The sequence below is a fragment of the Camelus bactrianus genome, chromosome 8 (genome assembly GCF_048773025.1).
Source record: "Camelus bactrianus isolate YW-2024 breed Bactrian camel chromosome 8, ASM4877302v1, whole genome shotgun sequence".
Taxonomy (NCBI): Eukaryota; Metazoa; Chordata; class Mammalia; order Artiodactyla; family Camelidae; genus Camelus; species Camelus bactrianus.
The window spans coordinates 46,090,627-46,110,921 of NC_133546.1; the positions used below are offsets into that span (position 1 = coordinate 46,090,627).

Sequence of the window (20,295 nt, forward strand, 5' to 3'; positions counted from 1 at the left end):
GAAGGAAAATGACTTCCAAATTTTCTCATGAAGTGGGATATGTTTGTATTTGCGTAATGCATTCTAGCACCTGTGCAGAGAAAAAAAATGTCATCACAGATTTCCCTCAGAAGGGGATTTGAAAAAAATAAAATAAAATGATTAACCGCAGCACAAAGCTTCTGCTGGACTTGACCAAGCCCATCCGTCTACAGTCCCAGGAGGGCTCTCAGAACAACAGTCTCTCCCCACCCCACCACCGACCCTGAAGAAAGAATGGTCAGTGCTTGGACTATTCTGGAAACTGGAGAGAAACTGCTTCCTGAGATCATTCCCGTACCTACGGAATGGTGGCATGAATGATACTTTTTTCCGGAGTGGGAGTGGGAGGCAGCAGCAGGTTGGTGTTGCTTTTCCCTAACAAATACCACAGTGACCCACAGAAGCCATCGTGTGCCGTGTGTATTCCAGACCTCCGCAAAGGGGCAGCTCCAACGGACTCAGGCCCTGCTTTTCCTCCCCCAAATATGAAGGGACGTCTTGGTTAATCAAGCTAAATTGGCTTCATCTAAAATTTTTACGTTAGAAAGGAACATTAAATGGGCTGACAGTTAAGTTCCTTTAAGAGGTGGCAAGGAGGTCTGCTAAGTATTACGATGCATCTGACAGGACATCCAGGCAGCAAATATTGTTTAATCCAACATCTTGCTAAGACTGGGTGCTCCCTCACATCTGTTACGTCTCTGCAATGCAAATGGGAGAATCTGTCCATAACATCACCAGTTTTTGTGACTTAAGTGACATCCACTTTGAGAAGGGTCTGTATGCTCCAAGTACTGGACAAATTGGTGAAAAACGGTGTCATTTGATTCTCAAGGCCTACAGAAGGTGCATCACCTCTGACACTGAGGTAGAAGTGCCCTCTGTCCTAATTACTGGACGCTTTTTCTAAAAATCTGCCAGGGGATGCCAAACGCTACCAGTCAACCCCAAGGCTGCTTGTCCTGGCCCTCATGCTGATAGATTTACAGCTCAGCTCACCTCCACATGTTCCAAACCTCCATTCCAGGCTGCATAGGTCAGAAAACCTTTTGTCTTCTATCTCTGGTTTAAGGGATGAACTCTAGTTTTTAGAAGAGCAAATGGGGAGCTAAACTCTCCCACCTCCAATAACCCTTCCTTAGGACTCTAAACCTGGATTCAAGAGGTCCACGAATGAATTTCAGAGAGTCCATGAACTCGTGAAATTATCTGTAAACTCTGTATGTATGTTTATTTCCTGGAGAAAATGTCCACTCTGATGTTTTCTTTAGATTATCTAAGGAGGCCATGATTCAAACAAGAGGTTAAGAACCCCTGCCCCAGACAGTTGCCTATGCAGGTCTGTGCCCCATTCCACCCTCACCCTGCCTCTAATCTGGCTGTGATTATCAAATTATTTAAATCAGGAAGCCTTGGCCATCATTTCTTTATCGGCCTACTATGAAATAGATTCGACTACTCTTTACCCTTGGCAGCCAGGTTGTCCACCCAAACAACTCCCGGGACGTGGGCCAGCCCTGGGGAGGGATGAGCCTTACCCCGTGATGAGCAGCGTGGCTCTGCGGGACACGACTGGCCACTGGCTCACTGATTGCGGTGGGAAGAAGATGGGGCCAAACATGGCGACCGTTTATCCCTCCATTTAACTCCTCATCACCTTTGGCCCGAGGCTCAGAACCACAGTGGAAGCTGCCTGGGAGGCTGCTCCTCCTCTTCCCCTTCACTTCTCCGGACCCTCCTCCCTGGCTGGTCGCCTCCACCTTCCTACCTCACTTTCACCTCACACGTGAGCTTGCCTAGCGTGTTTCAAATCTGAGCATTCCCTTTTACTGTCTGATCAGTGCATCCATCGCCCCCAGTTCTCCACCAAGACAAATGCACACTTACAAACAAATTACAAGTGGGGCAACCACTGGCTTTTTTAAGGGATAAATATGACTCTGTTCAGAGAGTCCACAATGAAAGTTCAGAAGAGCTGATAGAAATACCTTGATTCCACCTGGTAAAACTGCAGTGTTAAGGTCAAGGAGACTCCAATGGTGAGGCCTAGAAGGGCCCCCTATCCTGCCATAATAATTACATTTAGTACAAATCTATCTGCATATCTATTTTCAAGCAAGTTTCTCAATCCATTTAGGACTCCTAACCAGCAACTTTTCAATGAGATAGAAAAGAACAGAAAAGAAAATTCCAGAGTACATCATGTAGGAAAATAAGTATTGTTTTATGAAACTTCTGTTTTGGTTTTAAACAGAATGCCCTATTTTGTGCATTCTAAAGCCTAAACCTTTTCACATTTTAATACTTCTGAAATCACAATACATCTTACAATCGTTGTCAGCCAGGTTGCAGTTGTGACATAACTATGTGAAAATCTTCTGTTGATACTTTCAGGTAAAATCAAGAAAATGTCAGCATCAAAGTGACTTAGATACCATGAAATAGGGTATGAATTTGGGTGTGTGTGTGTGTGTGTGTGTGTGTGTGTATACTAAATTACAAAGCAAAATTTATTTCTTACTACAAGTTCATGGTAAATAAAAGTTTGAAAAATAGCACACTAAGCCCTTTTATAAAGTCTATATGTACAATTACTAAATACTGGTATTCTAATCATAAGGAAGTGCAGTTTTCATTGCTCTTCAGACCACCGCCATTACAGCTCTCCTCTTATTAACATCAGAGACCACACCCCGGCTGCAGATCTGAGGTATCTGTCCTTCACTAGCTGCATGACCCCTGCAAGTCACTTCTCTCCTCGGGGCCACCGTTTTCTCATCTGTAAAAGGAGGATGTCGGAGAAGCTTTCTAACATCACTCTCAGTTTGAACAGTCTAGGAAGTGTGCAGATAAGCATGCAAACCTTCACGTGTCTGTCATGAGCCACTTCTATACATTGTCTACTTTGCTGCTTCTATTATAGAAGAATCTTTATAGTACAACCAGAAGACAAAATGATATTAAGCATTCTGTTAAAGTTGGTAATGTTTTAAAACGTTAAAACATAATGTGGGAGTTGTGATAAGGGTTATACAGCTGTTTTTAATGTGTGATGTGTGGCGCTCTCATTTCTGCCTCACCATCCTTAGCTTTGTTCCTATCCATCCCATTTCCTGAATTTACATTTTGGTCTCCATCCTCACGTGTGCTCACTCAGGCCTACAGCCTGGCCCCTGGGCTGCAGGAAGTCCATCTGGCCCCCAGTTCTTACCCACAGCTGTCCTGCCTGCCTTGCACCATATCACTGGTTTATTTGTTGGGCTCTTCTCTTCAGCTGTACTTAGAGGCAGAGACCTCTCCTTATTTATCTTTGTCTCCCCAGCCACAGAGCAATGCCCAGCGTGCTCTGGACACCGCATCAATGACTAAGAGAATAAATGAGAGGTATGAGGTCAATTTCCATGCAAGCACAGGAAAACTCACACACTCAGGCAGACATTCTTCTGAGCAGAAACCATGTCTCAGATTTCTGTGTTCCATGGCACCCAGCCCTGAGATGGGTCCAGCCTCTGAGGACCTGACTGAGCTGCGGCTTCATTCATGGGTTGCACATGCACCAGTCTGTACCCAAATATGCATCCCTGCACTTCTCTCCAGCCTTTTACTTCCCAACCAAGGCCACTCTTCTGGCCCATACCAAAAGTACTAGGTCCAGCTGTCCATGGTCTTGCTGATAGCAGCCCCTGGGAAGGGGCCAAGTGACAGAAGGATTTATTTCAGCCTCAGAACCCATGATCGAGATTGGAGCAACCAACTTCCTTCCTGTCTCCACTAGGAGCAAGCTTGGCCTTCCAGATGTGGAGAGGAGGAGCCCCGTGGATGCCAGGCTGCCCAGGAGTGAGTGAGGCTCTCTAATTCTCACCCCCTGCACCGCTGGCTAGAGCAACATGGTGATGGCTACCAGGCTCTGGATGTACCTGGAGAGTACAGGTGATAGAGAAAACCTGTGCTAATCCTTCTGACATAGGTTTTGTTTAATACATCCTCTTCTCTCCCTGCATACACATGGAGAAGGAAATTGAGGTCCACATCATCACTATCAGCCCCAGACCAGTATTCAGCCAAACATTCAGACCCTGGGGTGTCAAACATCTTGTCCAGAGCTGAATGTCAGAGTTACAAAGAATTAAACTTCACTGATATTTAAATGATAAATGGCTGCATTAGAAATACAAAGGAAGGGAGCAAAAGGGCTTGAATGAGAAGAGGACTCCAGCTTGCAGGGAATGGAAATGTGAATCTCACCTCTGTTAACTTTGCTGCACTTTAATTCTCTTCTCTCATCACATTTTTTATTTTACTTTTTTTTAACTCATCACATTTAATACAAAACAATACCCTAAATGAAACACTGTAAGGCATCTAAACATTTCATTCAACTCTTCCTGAATTTCTATTTGATTCTGACTGTCTTGATTTAAGCTTCAATAAATACAAATAATTTCTACAAGCTCCATCCCTGGCCTTAGGAGTATGCCTCTTCATAATTAATTCTCTGGAGTTTATCTGTTTTAATTCACGCTTTAAGTCAATATTAATGCTCTGGAACTTGGGAGGCCAATATTCTTTTTTACTTATTAAACCATTCAGGATACAGGAGCTAAGGGGCTATAAGATTGGGGATTCTTTTTTTAAAAATCAGTATTGACTCACTAATCAGGTTTGAAGTTTCACTAGATTTATAGCAGAGACGTCTATCTAGTGTCTTCATATTTGATTCACTCATACTCATACTCAGTGTACTATCGATGTTACCAGTTTAATCAGAAGTAAGAAGTTGTCAAACTGAATCATGGACCTCGGGTGTGAGTCCACCTTCTCTCTCTTCTATTTACCTGATGTAGCCTAAATCACCCCTTCCCTGGAGAATGGCCCATCAGCTATGCAGGGCAATACAAAGTGGGGAATGTTTTCCCAACCCAGAAACTCATCAACCTGAACCTTGAAGCATGACATCTGAATACCTTACTGCAAGAGCAGAAGCAGCTCACAACTGCTATACACGATCATTAACAACCTGCTTGCGTTTCCAGGGCTGCCTCGGTGGACTAATATATATGCATTGTGTATTAAACCATCTGCCATGGAGTCTGACCCAGTCTTTCTCCATGATGGCCAACTGCAAAGGTTACCCCTGAGTGTTAAGAGGCAGGGTACACTTTCATTACATTTATCTTTACCAGTTATTTAGTTTTATTATTGGTTCTTTTGTCCTCCACAGAATGCCTTTTCAGGCTCTCATGTCCCATATTTGTATAGCCCAGAGTCTAATGAAAATATATTTAATCCTCCGTGTCAACTCTTTTAAAGTTCAGCATTAGTCTTTTATAAAAATCAGGTTAAAGAAAAACAAACTTCACATTTCCTGTGAAGATGGGACAAAGCTTGATTATCAGCATATTATTTGATATACTTTTATCCACTTGAAAAGATTGTCTTTAATGCAGTCAAACATTTAAAAGCTACATATTTTTTTTACTCTAGGCAAGGAACACAATTGAGCCCCCTTCACACAGAAGGACATTCTGCTCTCTGGAGGTGCTTCTAAGAGGCAACCCATATCAGGGAGTATGGAGATTGAAATTTTTTGTTTCCTTATGTTGGCTGATAGCTCGGTGAATGGAAATGGCATTCCTCATTATATTTATGTATTTGTAGAGCAGGGTTTATTTGGGGGAGGGCAGGCAAGGAGAGAGAGGGGAGATACTCTTCTATGGTTTTTCAAATGAAAGCGATTTAGAGAAAGTAACAAACTTCTCCATCCTGACATCACTTCCAAATAAGCAATCAGTATATTAAGTGACACTACGCCTAATATAAACCCCTGGGATGGCATGCTATTAATTTAACTGTACTCCGAGGAATATCATTCACTCCTTACCTACGTTCTTAATCCAAGGCAAGGCTTTATTCCTTGCCTTCAGTTATTTATTTTCCTCCAGGGTCCCTTCAGAAAGAGTCAGCCAAACTCTAAGTGAATTACTTGGATTTTGGAAAATCCAAGTTTACCTTACTTTTGCAAGGCTATATTTGGTCATTTTTATTTAGGTTTATGTTGAATGTTAATGCAAGACAAAAGTACTATTTTTTTCTCAAAGGAGGCTTCTCAAATGATGACCCTACAACTCTGCACTGTTTGGTTATTCTTCAGAGTCTGACTTTTCTCACAATTATGATAATGGAAGCTCACCAGTCTAAAAACCAGAGACTTTCTGCACATGTACCCACCTATGCCCCTGCACTGCCCATGCACAGGAACATACTTGGAGCATTACATCCATAAGCACCCAAGGGTACCCTCAAAAGTGGCTGGAGACCCACCCACCCCAAAGATTTCCCAGTTCTCAGATATGCTTACGGCTGTTAATAACACCAACAGCTACATCATACTTTATTTCCTTCACATGCGTTGGACCCTGTGCTTTATGGCACTTAAGCTTCTCAAATTTGCTCCAGCTGATTTTTTTTGGAGCTTCAAATTACCATTTAAGTTGCACCAAATTCCTATAAAAAACCTCTCTGCATCAAAAATACAGGCAGGGAAGCCACACCCAACTCTCCACATGCTACATCTTTCTCTTATGCTGCTTTCTGATCTCCTTAGAGCACAGCTTCTGATACCCAATGTACATAAACACATTGTGTGTTCTCACCATCTTTGGTTGCTTTCTGACATGTCATCTGTTTGTCCTCTCCATTCTCCATTGGTCTTTAACATGTCTTCTGAATTTCCTGAGACAGATTTTTCACTTTTCTAAAGGATGCCTTTTTAGTCTAATAAAACTTTCATACTTGTCTGCTTAATCACGCCAGCTTTACTGTCCCTTTTTTACTTTTTTTGTTTTTGGCTCAGAGGTATATGAACCATCTGTGCCTCGAAAACAGTTTGCTTAAATAGCCTCCAGGCAGATTTTATGGTTTTTAAGTTTTTTACTTTAACCTTCAGCCTGCTGTTAGCCATTTTCATCACAGTTTTAAAATCAGCCTCTTTTGGAAATGACTGTCACTATATGTAGTTTTCAGAAGTTACTGGAACTGGAAAGGAGGCTGTTGACTCCAGCTGAACTGTACGGTGGTTTCCACTCACGGTCCTGAGGCAGGTGCAGGTTTGGTTAAGCTTGATAAGGGTCATCTCTCTCTGCACCATGAAGAGTGATGGAGACCCCTTTCATTTAGAATAGGCATGTCCACGTCACCCAGTTAAGACCCAGGAAGATTAAATCCCAGTTACGTACCTGGCTTTTTATTTATCACTACATTTCTATGGTCCTATCACCCTGATCCTAGGTGCTAAATGAAATGCTAGGCAGAAACCAAGACGACAGAGAAAGGGAGGAGAATTCCTCCCTCCTGCCACACCATGTACCATGGGAACCACCCTCCGCAATCGTGCCAGCAGACGTGCTGCTCTGTTTCCATTTTATCACAGTTGTCTAGTCTGGGGACCTGCGTGTCAATAAGCATTCCTCTTTGCTGGAATTTATCATCGCCCAAACTTCCTGTCTGCCCTGGCATTAATGTTAACATAGCTCTATAATTTCTCCCTATAGCAAAGCCACATCTCTTTCCACCCTCAGTGGGGTAGGGGGTAGAGGGGAAATCTTTCCATCTTAAAGTAGCTTACCCATTTATTTTCAACCATCCAACCACATTTGTCATGACACTATTTTTTTCTCTCAAATCAGTGTATTTTCACCCAATCTTTTCCCTATGGTCACTGTTGCTTTTCTGATACATCTGATAACTAAAACACTTAGGTTCTTATCATTATCATTATTTTTCTTTTTTATCTTATTTATTTTAAAAATTTTACTCCTCCAGGAGTTACAAGCTGTCAGTACAGTCCCTGAAATGAATTAGTATTAATGTGCTGACAATAGTTATGAAGTTGAGTGAAGAGTCAAGGACGGCAGAAGCCAAGAGGCAAGCAACGAATCTCCAAGGGTCGGCAGAAGGAAGGAAGGAAGAAAGGAAGGAAGGAAGGCAGGCAGGCAGGCAGGCATAAACAAGTGGATAAATGGGATTCTTTTTCCAGGGAATATTCATTTGTTCAATGGTTTTTTTTTTTTTTTTTTTTGCTTGGAGGGAAAGTTCCATTCCTTCGAAAAGAACTTGAAATGAACAAAGAAGTAGCAAGTCAGGGCCAGGATTGGAAATCACGCTGTGGCGTCCTCAGCCCTTCCCCATTCCTCCTACTTAACACCTCTCCATCTCTCAGATTTCTGTTCAAGTGCTACTTCCTCAGGGATGTTTCCAGATCTCCTGACTAGTCGGATCTCCCTAAGAGAGGCTCTCACAGCACTGTGCCCAGACCATCATAGCACTTGCCACAGTGGTGATTTCTCATCTGTGTTATTATTAAAATAAATGTCCATCCCCCACTGAATTGTAAGCTTCATGAGGGCAGGAACCTAGGTTGTTTTGGGTTTTTTGGGGGGGCCACTGTATCTCCAGTGTCTGGAACATAGTAGCTGTTCAACAAATATTCATTGAATAAATAAATTGATTAAAAGATTAATTAACAACTGCAGCCTCCAAGGTCTCTGCTCTCTTGGTCACCTGAACTCGATATATTCAGCCTTAGACTAAATTAAAATTTGTTTGAACATTCTCCTTTCCCTTCTGTTTTCAGCCACAGAGAAAGTATCTTAAATGTGTAGGCGAGCAGACTCTTAATGGGTAACAGCAGCCTCATCCCATCACCCATCCAGTCTCAGGCATCTGCCACCCCACATCAAATATGGTACTTGGCCAACATCTCTCAGGCCACTGATACTGATCAAACTACATACTGGGCTCTCTGCTATTTTAACTGCACCCTTGTTCCTCTTCATAAATGAGTATATCTGACAGCTAACTATAATCCCTTTGTCTTAGCTCTGTGCAATCTCATGTTCTATAGAGTCCAAAAAGAATAGAAAGAGTCAGCACTTTGGTCCTGGCACTAAAACCAACATTCTAATTACAGGGTTTGTCAAAGCAGCTGGTCCTGGGTAGAAGAGGTAGTTCATCTAAGGGCCCTATGATGAATGTTAACCACGTTTTTATTTTTCAGTCCATACATGGGTTTCAGATTCCTTCTACATGACAAAAATCGATGGGCTTGACACATTCATTGTGTGAAGAATCCCACCTCATGGGATCACCTCTCCTTCTCTCCTGTGGACATTTGCTAGCACCTACCATCAGCCATCACTCTGACTCCTTCCCTCTTTAAACAGTTTCCAGATTTTCATTCTGGTAGCTACCCTTCCCCATGCAGCTTCCCATAGGCTTTAAAGGAAAATGAGCCCAACTCCAATGTCAGAAGGAAGCCCTGATCAGCTCAAGATAATCAGAACATCCATTTGCCCTGGTCATAGTCCCCAGTTCAGGCACAAGCATGTGACCTTAGCAAAGACAATGAGTTTGAATTTCAAGACTCTTGCTTGAAATGCTAGGACATAGGCACTCTGTCTTCTGCTGGATGTGAACAAAGAAGCATATAGCCCTGACTGCCACTAGCAGCCATCCCATGGCCTCTGGAGAGCTTGCCTTGGAATTATGGCCAACAGTCTATACAGAAGAATATATAGACATATGAAGGGATGAGACCATGATAAGACCGCTGCACTGCAGGATCAACATGCCCTGAAGCACACTCAAACTTAGGACTCTACAGTTCCATCAGATAAAAGACACCTTTTATTGCTTAAACCAGTTTGATTTGGGTCTTCTCTTACTTGCATTAAAAATCCTGATACACCCTGAGAGTATGCAATCACCAAATTGGGTCTACTCTTGGAATAAAACAGACTTTAGAATAATCTGATCCCAAAGATGGTCCCTTCAATGTAACCATCTCCTTTTCATCATGCTGCTTCTAGAGGTCGAGCCTGAGAAGCCTGTGGATTGTACAGGTCTCCCAGGACAAGAATTTGGTTCTACAGAGTTTGAGCTCACCTTCTGAAGCACACCCTATCTACCCTATAGAAAGAAAACTGCTGTGTCAGAACATTTAACCAACAACGTCCATCCTTGGTTCATTTCTTCCCACAGCCAAAAGAAAGAAAGAAAAAAAAAGAAAAGAAAAAGAAAACTAAATTTGTTCAATACACTTTTGCTACTGGGAAATGTTTCATAACTATGAATGAATAATTCAGTGAAAATGATATTTTTAGTTTTCTATTGCCAGACACACCCAACTTTGATGGGAATGCTGTTGCCTTTCTTACTCTCCAAATCCCCTTTGCATCCAGGATCTTAAATGTATTACTTCCTTGACAGAGATCCAATCAAGAAGAAAAATCAGATCATGTCATGCACCCTGCTCAACACCTTCCAGTAGCTGCCATCACACTTAGAATAAAATCCAAACTATTACCTCTCCAGCCTACATGATCTGGTCCCAACCACCATGATCATTCAGACACTCTGACCTTCTTGCTGTTGCTCAAACATGTTCCTGTCTTAGGACCTCTGCCTTTCAGTTGTTCCCCCTCCTCTCTAGAGCCCTCTGCTGCCAGTTCTTCACATATCTAGCTCCATCACTTCATTTTCTCCCTCCCCACATATCACCTCCACAAAGATAACGTCTGTGACCATCAGATATAAAACAGAATTCTATCACTATCCACCCACTCACCCTGCTTTTTTTTTTATAGCATTTTTCACTGCCTAAAATTGTGTTAGATATATACATATTTTGACTTGCATGTTATCTATCTCCCTTAGAGAATAGATTGTAAGTCCCTTTAAGGCAGGGAGTTTCATCTTATTCAATGATGTAGCCACCAAACCTAAAACAGTACCTAGCACATTATAGGATCTCAATATAATTTTTTATTTTATTTTCTAAGAATGAATGGATGAATAAATAACAAGGGGTTTTTCCTTAAGCTTGGCTAAAAACAAGCAAAAGAGCAGCCCAGAGGCACTTGTCTCCCGTTGGGCAAATTCCCCTTGTCTTTGACTATTTGCTTAACTTTATCTCACCTACACCTGGGTCTCTGTATCTCTAAACTCTTGGACACCAACAACTTAACTGCCTCCACTTACGAAACATACAATCCTACCAATGAGCACAAAAAGTGTCAGGGCCTTCAGAGATTCTTCTCATATTAGCTCCATACAGAAATCACCACTTTTTCATGGAATGTTTGGCAAAGGCCTGTGATGTAAACAAGCAGTCATGATACCTCAAAACTCCTGTTCCCCACTGAACCCCCCAAATACACTCACTAGGGTAGGAGCCAGCTCTCTGCTAATTAGCTAGTTAAGAAAGTGAAACATTCCATTTAAGTTAGTGTGACAAAAATTGGATGCAAAATCTTTCATTTATGTCATAAATTCTACTATCTCTGTGGGAAAAAATAATCCTTTCAAAGTCAAGGCAGTCACTCTTCCACAATCAAAAGTGGGAAAAAAACACACTTCAACATATTTATTAAGGAATTTTTCTATATGCCTCTAAAGCTCTCTCATAAATCAGTATATTTCCAAAGCACATTTGGAAGTAAAACAATATGTATCTACTAACTGTATTTTCCTCTATTAGAAGTTGAATTAAGCAGAAAATACATTAATATCTGAATTTATTATAGGAGAGGTTAACCCTTAACCATAGCAAACTAATGAGGAATATTTTACCATGGAAGGATTAACTGGGCTCTCCAACACAATGCAATTTGACATTTTGGGAATTAAGAATGAATTATATTTACTTATTTACTTTTCATCATGGGGATGCCTTACAAAGACACCACATGTTAAATTAAATATAACTCTTGAGTTTAATCTCACTGCCTTAAAGAAATGTTGTTTTCAATAATATTCCAAAGCTTTTAAAAATAGTTCTCGCAGAAGTAACACTACTACACTTAGGTTATCTTCAGGCCAAATTCAGCTCAAACATTCAGAAAATATCAATATAGCAGTAGTGAGCCCTGGAGCCTGGACCTGACCAAACCTCTGTTAGCAATGAGAAAACAACACAAATTCTGGGAGGTTGGGATTACTGGACACTGCCTGCCATCTCCAGCCATTGATTATCTCTAGCTTTGTTAAAGACTACAGGAGTTTCATTTAACTAGAGTGCTCAGTAAATTGCAGCAGAGTTCAAGCATCCTTTATGGATTCATTAAACCATTGATCTGCCTTCTAGTGCTTGTAGCAGTGCCCAGCTCTGGCCCACGGCCTGTGTTTACAGATAAGGCAACAGACTGATGTTTGTAACCTCCAAAGGCAGTCTGTCAGGAGGCATTAGATTCCGCCGTGTGCATGACCACCCTCAGAATGGATTGTTACACAGGGAATTTCCCATTCTTAGGCTGAGCTGCTGGGGCAGAAATTAAGTGGCCTTCTGCGGCAAGATTTCCTTTATTCCCTCCTAATCTCTGATAATATGAACAAAGAGCAAAGTGCCCAAGGAACAAAGAATTTCACATGGCCTGCCCAATTCACACTTTTGCTTATGTGTACAAAAGCTATCCAGAGGTACTGAGATGGGGGAGAAACAAAAATAACCATGAGTGTGCCAACAGTTTGCATCTCCTGCATATGGCCCTCTTGGGTGTGCTAGGCTTTATGATCAGACGTTGCAAAAGTGTAGGAGAGAAATTCTGGACTCAAACTACTACCTTAAAATATCTCAAAGCAAGCCACCTGGCCTCTCTTATGCATGCACTTATTTAGACAGTTCACATTTTTAACAAAGTATTTGAATTGACAGAACATAACTACAATCCTAGGAAAATGCACAATCATTCTCTCTTGGTTTCTCTAGACAGTGAGCTAAGCCCTCGTAGAAACTTCTCCCCTCAATTTAGTCCTTACTAGTAAGGTCTCATGACACCTTCCTTTTAAGGTCAGGCACAAAGACTAACTCTCTCTGCTGGATGTAGCTTATGATTGAAGAAGCCCATGAAAACAACCCGTTACATAATTCTTTAAAAGCTCATTCTTCAGATAAACTGAAACACTGTTAGCAGCGAGGTGAGAGAGCTGGCAATATGAGTGACTGGATCAATAAGGAGATCGCAGGTCCCAAATAACTAGATCCCTTCCTGATCATTTATTTCACCGAACTGCCCGCTACCCAAACAGACACCCGGACTGTGAACTCAAAGCACGCGCATTCATCACTCTGCCGCCGCGGTCGCCAGAACACAATATAGCTGATGCAATCTGATACGGTGGTTAATGCTAAAAAGGAGCGTGCCTTTGAGATGGATTGGATAATTACCGGCAGCTCAGATGAGAAAAACTTGATTTAAGTGTGTAGTATAGCATTAGCTATCACCAGAAGGATGGCCAGAGACTGTCTGAAAATTAACATTCAAGCATCTTTGTCAATAGCCCTGTGTATTGATCTCTGGGTGACCAAATTCAGATCTATGAAAAGTACCCCCTCTTCCTTCAGCTCATTGAAAAGAAATGTCGAATAAAGTATCGAGGCTTGAAGCTATTTGGAGTTTTAATCATTTCTTTATAGTTAATCTAAAATATCTAATATTATTCAGAAGTTGACATCCATTCTGGGTAATAGATTAAAATTATTTGTTTCCCCCACAATCTCCCCAAATGGAGCCCATTCAAAACTAGACATGGTTGCTAGTTCTTTCTTTCAGTACAAAGTCACTGGCCCCATTCTGTCTGTGTTCTGGGTCTCCCTTAGACCAGTGTTTCTCAAGTGGTGTTCAACTGTTCTGGTAAACCCAAGATCACATGCTTCTCCCCAGGCTTCTGATGGATGGCTTCCTAGGGCATTGGGTCCCACCTGGCCTGCAGAAGTGCTGCTCCAAAACTCCTTCTGCCTTTCTTCAAGAGCCTCGGCATCACTTCAGCCTGACCTACATCATACTTCACTGGCCGGAGTTCTCCTGCTCTCCCCTCATGCTGAATGTGTTTCAAAGGACTAACACATTCCCTCCCCTCTGCTAGTGCTTTTTTCATAGGTTCTCCGCTGCAGCAGCTCATCAATATTCCATCCCATATTTCAAAATACCAGAGAGCAAGAAAACAGGTGGTTTTGTTGTCCTTTCCCCAGAGCTTCCCGATGACACCCCTGTTTGCGGTGACCAAAAGGGAACTAACTCAGCCACTGGCCTGCAGATCAAAGCCCTGGGAGATGGAGGCCACTCTACGGGTGGGCAGTGGGCAGGCTGGCAGTGCAGTTTCAAGCTGCTGCAGAACCAAAGCAATCCTGCAGGCCAGGGTGCAGGGAGACAGACCCAAAAGGTCCATTGGTGCCCCATAAAAACACAGCGAATCCACAGGAAGAACTCAGGTGTTCCCTAAGTGTTCTTGTCAGTCAGGAATATTTGCAAACAGCTGGCAAAATCAAGTCTGTGGCCTGAGCTTCAGGCAATCAGCAGACATTAACTACAAGCAATTTCTTAATGTCCTTCCCCAAACCTTCATGAATGATAGCCATTTCACAAATTAAATCTTGCAGGTGTTTAAAGGAACAAGGTAGACAGGTTATCAAGGCCACTGTAACACATTTCTGCTGCACTACTAGGTTCTATAGCGAAGTCTGAAACTGAAAATCTTTCCCAGTATATATTCAAGTTTAATAAAAAGACGAATAGTCTAAATAAAACGTAACTCCAAATAACACGATGATACATGCTATGTATCCAGGGATATAGTTTGAAAGTAAAGGAAATGCTTATTATGCAACATTCCCCTCATTGAATATTTGTTATTATTATCATGATTGTTAGGATTTCTTAATGATATCACCTGCAAATGTTGTTTCTGTCTATATAACATTTTAATGTTTAATTCATCCTTATCTGTTATCCACACAGGTTTCTTCCCACTATGGTCTGTGGAGGAACAGCAACACTGTGATATTGAAGAAGTATTTCAATCTATTCTTGTCTCAAGATATGGAAAAACAAGAACAAGGAAGCAAAACTTTGGTGCTCTTAGGAATGTGTGTCTGTTACTAAAGTATCAATGCCACTAATCCACAAAGAACGCCATAAATTTGAGATCTAAGCAAGGAAAGAAAACAATCATCCTTTACATTGTCTGTTTTGGCCATTTGTCATAAATTTTTATTTCTTTCTTGATTTGTGGCCATCAGTTTAGACAACAGGATATTTCCCTTGCAGAAGGAAAAAGATCAAACACAGGATATTTAGAAATGACTACTATTTGTGGTCTTGTCGTTACTCTTGTTTTAGGAGGGATAACAGTTATAAAGCATCACTCCCTTAGGAAAGAATATTTTTTAAAAAGTGTCTGTTATTGTGCAGAGTAAAACAGGTATTACTTGGACTGAACACTTCAGCATCTCTTGAGAAACCGCGAAGGAGTCTCTGCAACCTTCCGACTCCTAGGCACATCGCTAGGCTAGAAATGTTCTTAAGTTCTTCTCTACTTGTGGCCTCAAAAAGGGGCTGGGAAAAGAATGTGCTTTAGTTCTCTGAAAAGCCTCCAGTGCATCAAATAATGCGATTGACATCCCATTGTTCAGCCGATGCCCACAGACTACAAAAGTATTTTTCTTACCCATTGTTTCAAACACTTTTGTGTCAGCAATCGAGCCTGCTGGGGATAAGGATTCGGCGAAATATGATTATGAATTGACACTCTACACTTCTTAGAGCCAACATCCTGAAACGTGTAAGCTAGTAGTTAGGTTCCTTAAATGAATACAGCTGTGACTCCCAGTCCTAGCAGAAGCATTTTGCAGAAAGCCTACGTATTTTTGCAATCCAAACTGCTCTTCAAATTAAATTTTAAATTGGTTTAAAAATATAACCTACAGGCCATAAAGGGTTCCCTTGGCTTCAGTCCATCCCACCTTACTTCATAACACCAGGATTTGGGAGAGAAAGATGTGACATTCTTAACCTACTCCATCAAACAAACACAGAGACGCAAAGAGAAAGCAGGTTTCAGAAGCAAGTGAAATTTAAAGAGCCAGTTTTCAGTGGGCCTGCATTTTGAGAGTTGGGCTATTTTTGTCCTTGTTTGTAGCAGAAAATCAGTTCTTGCCTCTATACCCAAGCATTTGTGAAGAGTTTAGCATGGGAAACACAGGCACAGCTGTCCAATTTACATTCACAAATGCAGGTGTTGCTCAGACACAAAACAGAGGTCAGCTGAATACTTCTCCTAATTAGCTACCTTTTCTACTAGGATTTTTCTTTCTAAAGTTATGCCTGCAATTTGGGTTCAACTTAGAGACCATTTTTAGATCCCAGCATGCTATCCACCAAGAAGCGGGCTGTCATTATAAAGCATAATTTACAGCATAGTTAATTTTACATTTTTTTTAAGTCTACATTATACCTAGGGCAAAATTCTGTTCTGCACACAGTATTCACTGTTTTCCATCCACTCCTCAGTATTTATAAGTGAAGAATTTAACCAGGAAATGTTTTGGTAGGAATGGGAAGAATTCTGCCTTTTTTCTAAGATTAAGAACGTCTACAATTTTAATAATGAGGACTAAAGACTTTTTGTTAAGTGATACAAGAAGAGAAGTAGCTATTTGCTATTGTCTTCAGTGGGGAACACCCTGGGGCTTATTACAGCAGTTCTTAGAAATGGCAGGATGGAGACTGGTATCTAATACAATCCATTAGGAAACCCAAGCTCTAAATGAAATGACCACAAAATCCTATCAGTTAACAGAAATGCAGCAGCTGTACCTGTTTATGGTAATATAATAGGATATTGTTGCAGAGATAACGCTCTTAAAATTAAAAAAAAAAAAAAGAATCCAGCAAACGATGTGACTAGTTTATTTCTCTATTTGAAAAACGAGAACGTCTGGTGTGGCAGGGCTTTGGAATACATAAATAAGCATGAAGATTGTAGAGAAGACAGGTATTGTATGTACACTAATGGGCTGCTGGGATCAGCTTGCAAAGTCACTGGCTAAACTTCAAACCACTAGACTCCTAGGTTTTGCAGGATCTTCAAAGAACTACCCCAATAACTCCTTGCAGGAAGTGAAAGGTTACCTACTATAAGTATTCCAAATGCTAATTCTTATCTTAGCTCCTAGTTATTCATTTTTCAAAACTGTAAGCTATGGAAGTTTAAATTCAGTTTGACCTCAAACCTCATCATTATAAATATGTGTACATTATTTATACGGTATGTAATACTATTCTGGACTGTTTTTCCAAATGGAATCAGGTGCTTTTCTTCAGAGGCTTACTAAAGTAAGATCAATTTGTGTCCCTGGGATTATGACAAATTCATCTTGCTGGATTTTATTCACTACAGGCAGTCCATCAAGACTCAGAACCATAACTCTTCAGAATCATAGAAAGACATCCCCCACCCCTCTTCTATAGCCATTTTCTGAGATGGAATGCAAAGTATTTTGTTGTGGTAAGTAAGGCTTTGAAGATGAAAGCACTGGGTCCACTCTTGTGATTGTTACCCCAGTGCTCAGCATTCAAAACGGGAGCCCCAGGGTCTCAGAGATCATTTTAATCCTCTTATATTAAAACAAAACGTGTCTCCCATGCGTTGCCCTAACCACACTCCTCTGAAGCCTCACTGGCCCCTCCCAAGGGAAAGTGAACTTGACTGTTGACTGTCGCAAAAGAATTCCAAACAATTTCCTTACTTGCCTCCCTGCCCCAGTGAAGATTATGAGCTTAATTCTTAGAGACTGCTACTAAAATTCCACCCCGCTGAACTCTGCAGCCTAATTCTTTCGGCATTATGTTTTTTGGCAGAATGATGTGACCCAAATTGGCAAGAGACAATTTGCTGCAACAGTGCTTCTTGCAATGCAGTAAGCCCAAAATTAGCATTTCAGGATTGCAAATATCAGACTTTAAAAAAATTGGTAATTGTTTGCTTCAAGAAAGGACAAATCTTGATTTTGTATTATGGAAATGGAAATGCTTAGCAAAATGTGGATGATTTTATGAACTAAGGCAGATTCACAGATCAATGGAAAATAATCAAGAACTAGCAATGTACTTCCATAACTGGTGGCAAAATGCAATAGCAGTTCTTTAAAGATTAAAAATTTAGCTCTGTGTGTATGTGTGTGTTGACTGTAAAAACATCATACATTCCATTTCCCATCAGTGGTGGCTAATGCTATTCTAAAAGGACATTTTCAGATCTGAGATGTCTCAAAACAAAACCAAAAAAGCAAGCAAACAAACAAACAAAAAGAAACCCTAACTGTGGCTGTTCCTGTGCTCACCCACCATGCTTCTCACAACGCCTTGGCTGTGTGAGCAATGTTGGTTCATGTATTCATTATTTCACCTTTTCTCAGTATCAGTCAACTTTAACATAAGGTGTCAAGAAAGACTTGACATTTTTCTTGATTAATTAGAATTTGTGGATCAGATTTTGGAAAGAACCAGAGCAATATTCCCAGTGGGAACAAGAGTAACGCTGAGTGAACTAAAGCCCTCTGGCCATGCTGCTGTGGCGAGTTTCTCAGCCTGGATAAGAAATCTCTACCGCTGATCTCTCGTGGACTCTCGCCTAGGTACTCTACTGCTGGAGAGAAGCGGTCACTTAGGAGACCAGCTGCGACCACCGCGTCCTCATCAGATCCATTCACCCTCTCAGAATTCAGACACCAAGACAAGAGAAATTGAAGAGCAAGTTACACATTAGAAGGGGATTCCTCATTCCAGAAGGTTAAGAATGACAGAGAAAGAGAACAGACAAAACAGAAAGAATACGGGTGCAGGGTGCGCAGTGAGTTCAGCTAGAAGCTAAGAGGCGCATGCGCCCGGGGTCTGGAGAGGCCCGCATGGGCCGCCTCTGTCTACGGTGCTCTTACCTTATTTCTCTTGAAGTAGGCTCGTCGGCAGGCCGCAAAGCACTTCTCGCTGCAGAAGCTTTTCACCTCACTTCCCATACTCAGGGAATAGCGCTTGATTCCCACTTTCTGGCACCAGGCACACATTATTTGTACATTTGACACATCATCTTCTATAATAAAAGTATAAGAAAAATGTTCATATCAGAAGCAAACATCCCTTCAAACTTAGACACACCCTGAACCTACCTGAGGTCTGATCGTAATTTCCGTACCTCACCATTTTCTGACCTAGTAAAATAGCTCTTGGTGGGAAGGCTCAGGGCTTTTTTTTTTTTTTTTTTTTTTTTTGGTTGGCTCCTAAGTTTCCAAAAGACATCAGGTACTTGAAAACCAGAGCATGACTGCAGAGCCATAAGGGTTCCTAGGGCTTCTTAGCCTGGTACAAATGTTTATTCTGCCTGGTTAAACCAGGTTCAGTATTAATGAAGCTTGCAAAGTGACCCATTTCTTCAAAGGATGCTGACAGCCTGCAAGATCCACATTGGTTGGGCCACCCAGTGCTAATCTACAAATGTGATGCCCTAACGTGAACCTGGACAGTCAGGAGCCAGGCCCAATCTGGACGTGTTCCCTATTACTGTTACCGGATACGGGGTGTTGTTTACTGTTGCAGTATCATGATTCCCAAATGATACGGTTAGTCAAAAAAAGGAAAGATTTGAGTGGCCATGTTCTACCGACGGAAAGGCACTAGGCTGGCTCACTCAGCAGTCTCCTATGATGCAGCCTTCCTGCTGGGTATCCTTAGGGAGGTGCAGGCCTCATTTAAATTCTCCTCCACAGGATACAGTTCGTGGACCCTGGATGCAGGAATGGTAATGGGACCTGAGGTCACACAGCTGCCCTGATCACTCTCAGCCAGACTGGTGGTCCTTGAAGCTCCTGCAGCACCTGCCACCCATGTCATGGGAGAGCTCAGAATAATGTTAGGTGGTATGCAAATATTTTCATTATTTAAATGACTATATTTCTTTTGCTTTGTAAGAGAAGAAAAATTAGACCAGCACAAGCCCATGATATCACAAATAGTACTGCTTAAAACAAAGAAAGGCTTTTAAAGGGAGTCAGTTAATAAAACATATTGAGTAAATTATAGTATAGGTGGCAGGATGCTGTAACAAAAAAAATGATGGTGATATTCAAATGACTGAAGTCTAGGAAATATTGGCCTCTTTACGGGGAACAATAGGAGACTATAAGTAAAAGTCTAAGAAATACTTCCTTGCTGCCTTCTAGGGGCTTTGGCTTTATCTTAAGTTTTCTTGATCCTCCCAATTGACCATGTGTATGTGCATGATTGATTGCCACTGTTAGCCACATCTCTTCCTCCTTTATGGATTTTTTCGGTACTAACCCAGACGCATACTCTGGACATGAATGGTAATCATAAAATCCCCAACAACCTCTGGTATAGTGTTGTCTGATTTCTGAATAAAATCCCCCAAAGACTAATTGCTAAGCAA

The 20,295-nt window shown here is 41.5% G+C and overlaps 1 protein-coding gene across 2 annotated transcripts in view; it reads right to left on the reverse strand.

The window, feature by feature from the left end:
- The window catches only part of SOBP (sine oculis binding protein homolog), a 157,622-nt gene that overhangs the window by 99,035 nt on the left and 38,292 nt on the right, over positions 1-20,295 (reverse strand). For both annotated transcript variants that reach the window (XM_074368552.1, XM_074368551.1), the window contains exon 4: positions 18,791-18,942. In XM_074368552.1, the coding sequence (XP_074224653.1) occupies positions 18,791-18,942 (152 nt within the window). The remainder of the gene's footprint in view (positions 1-18,790; positions 18,943-20,295) is intronic.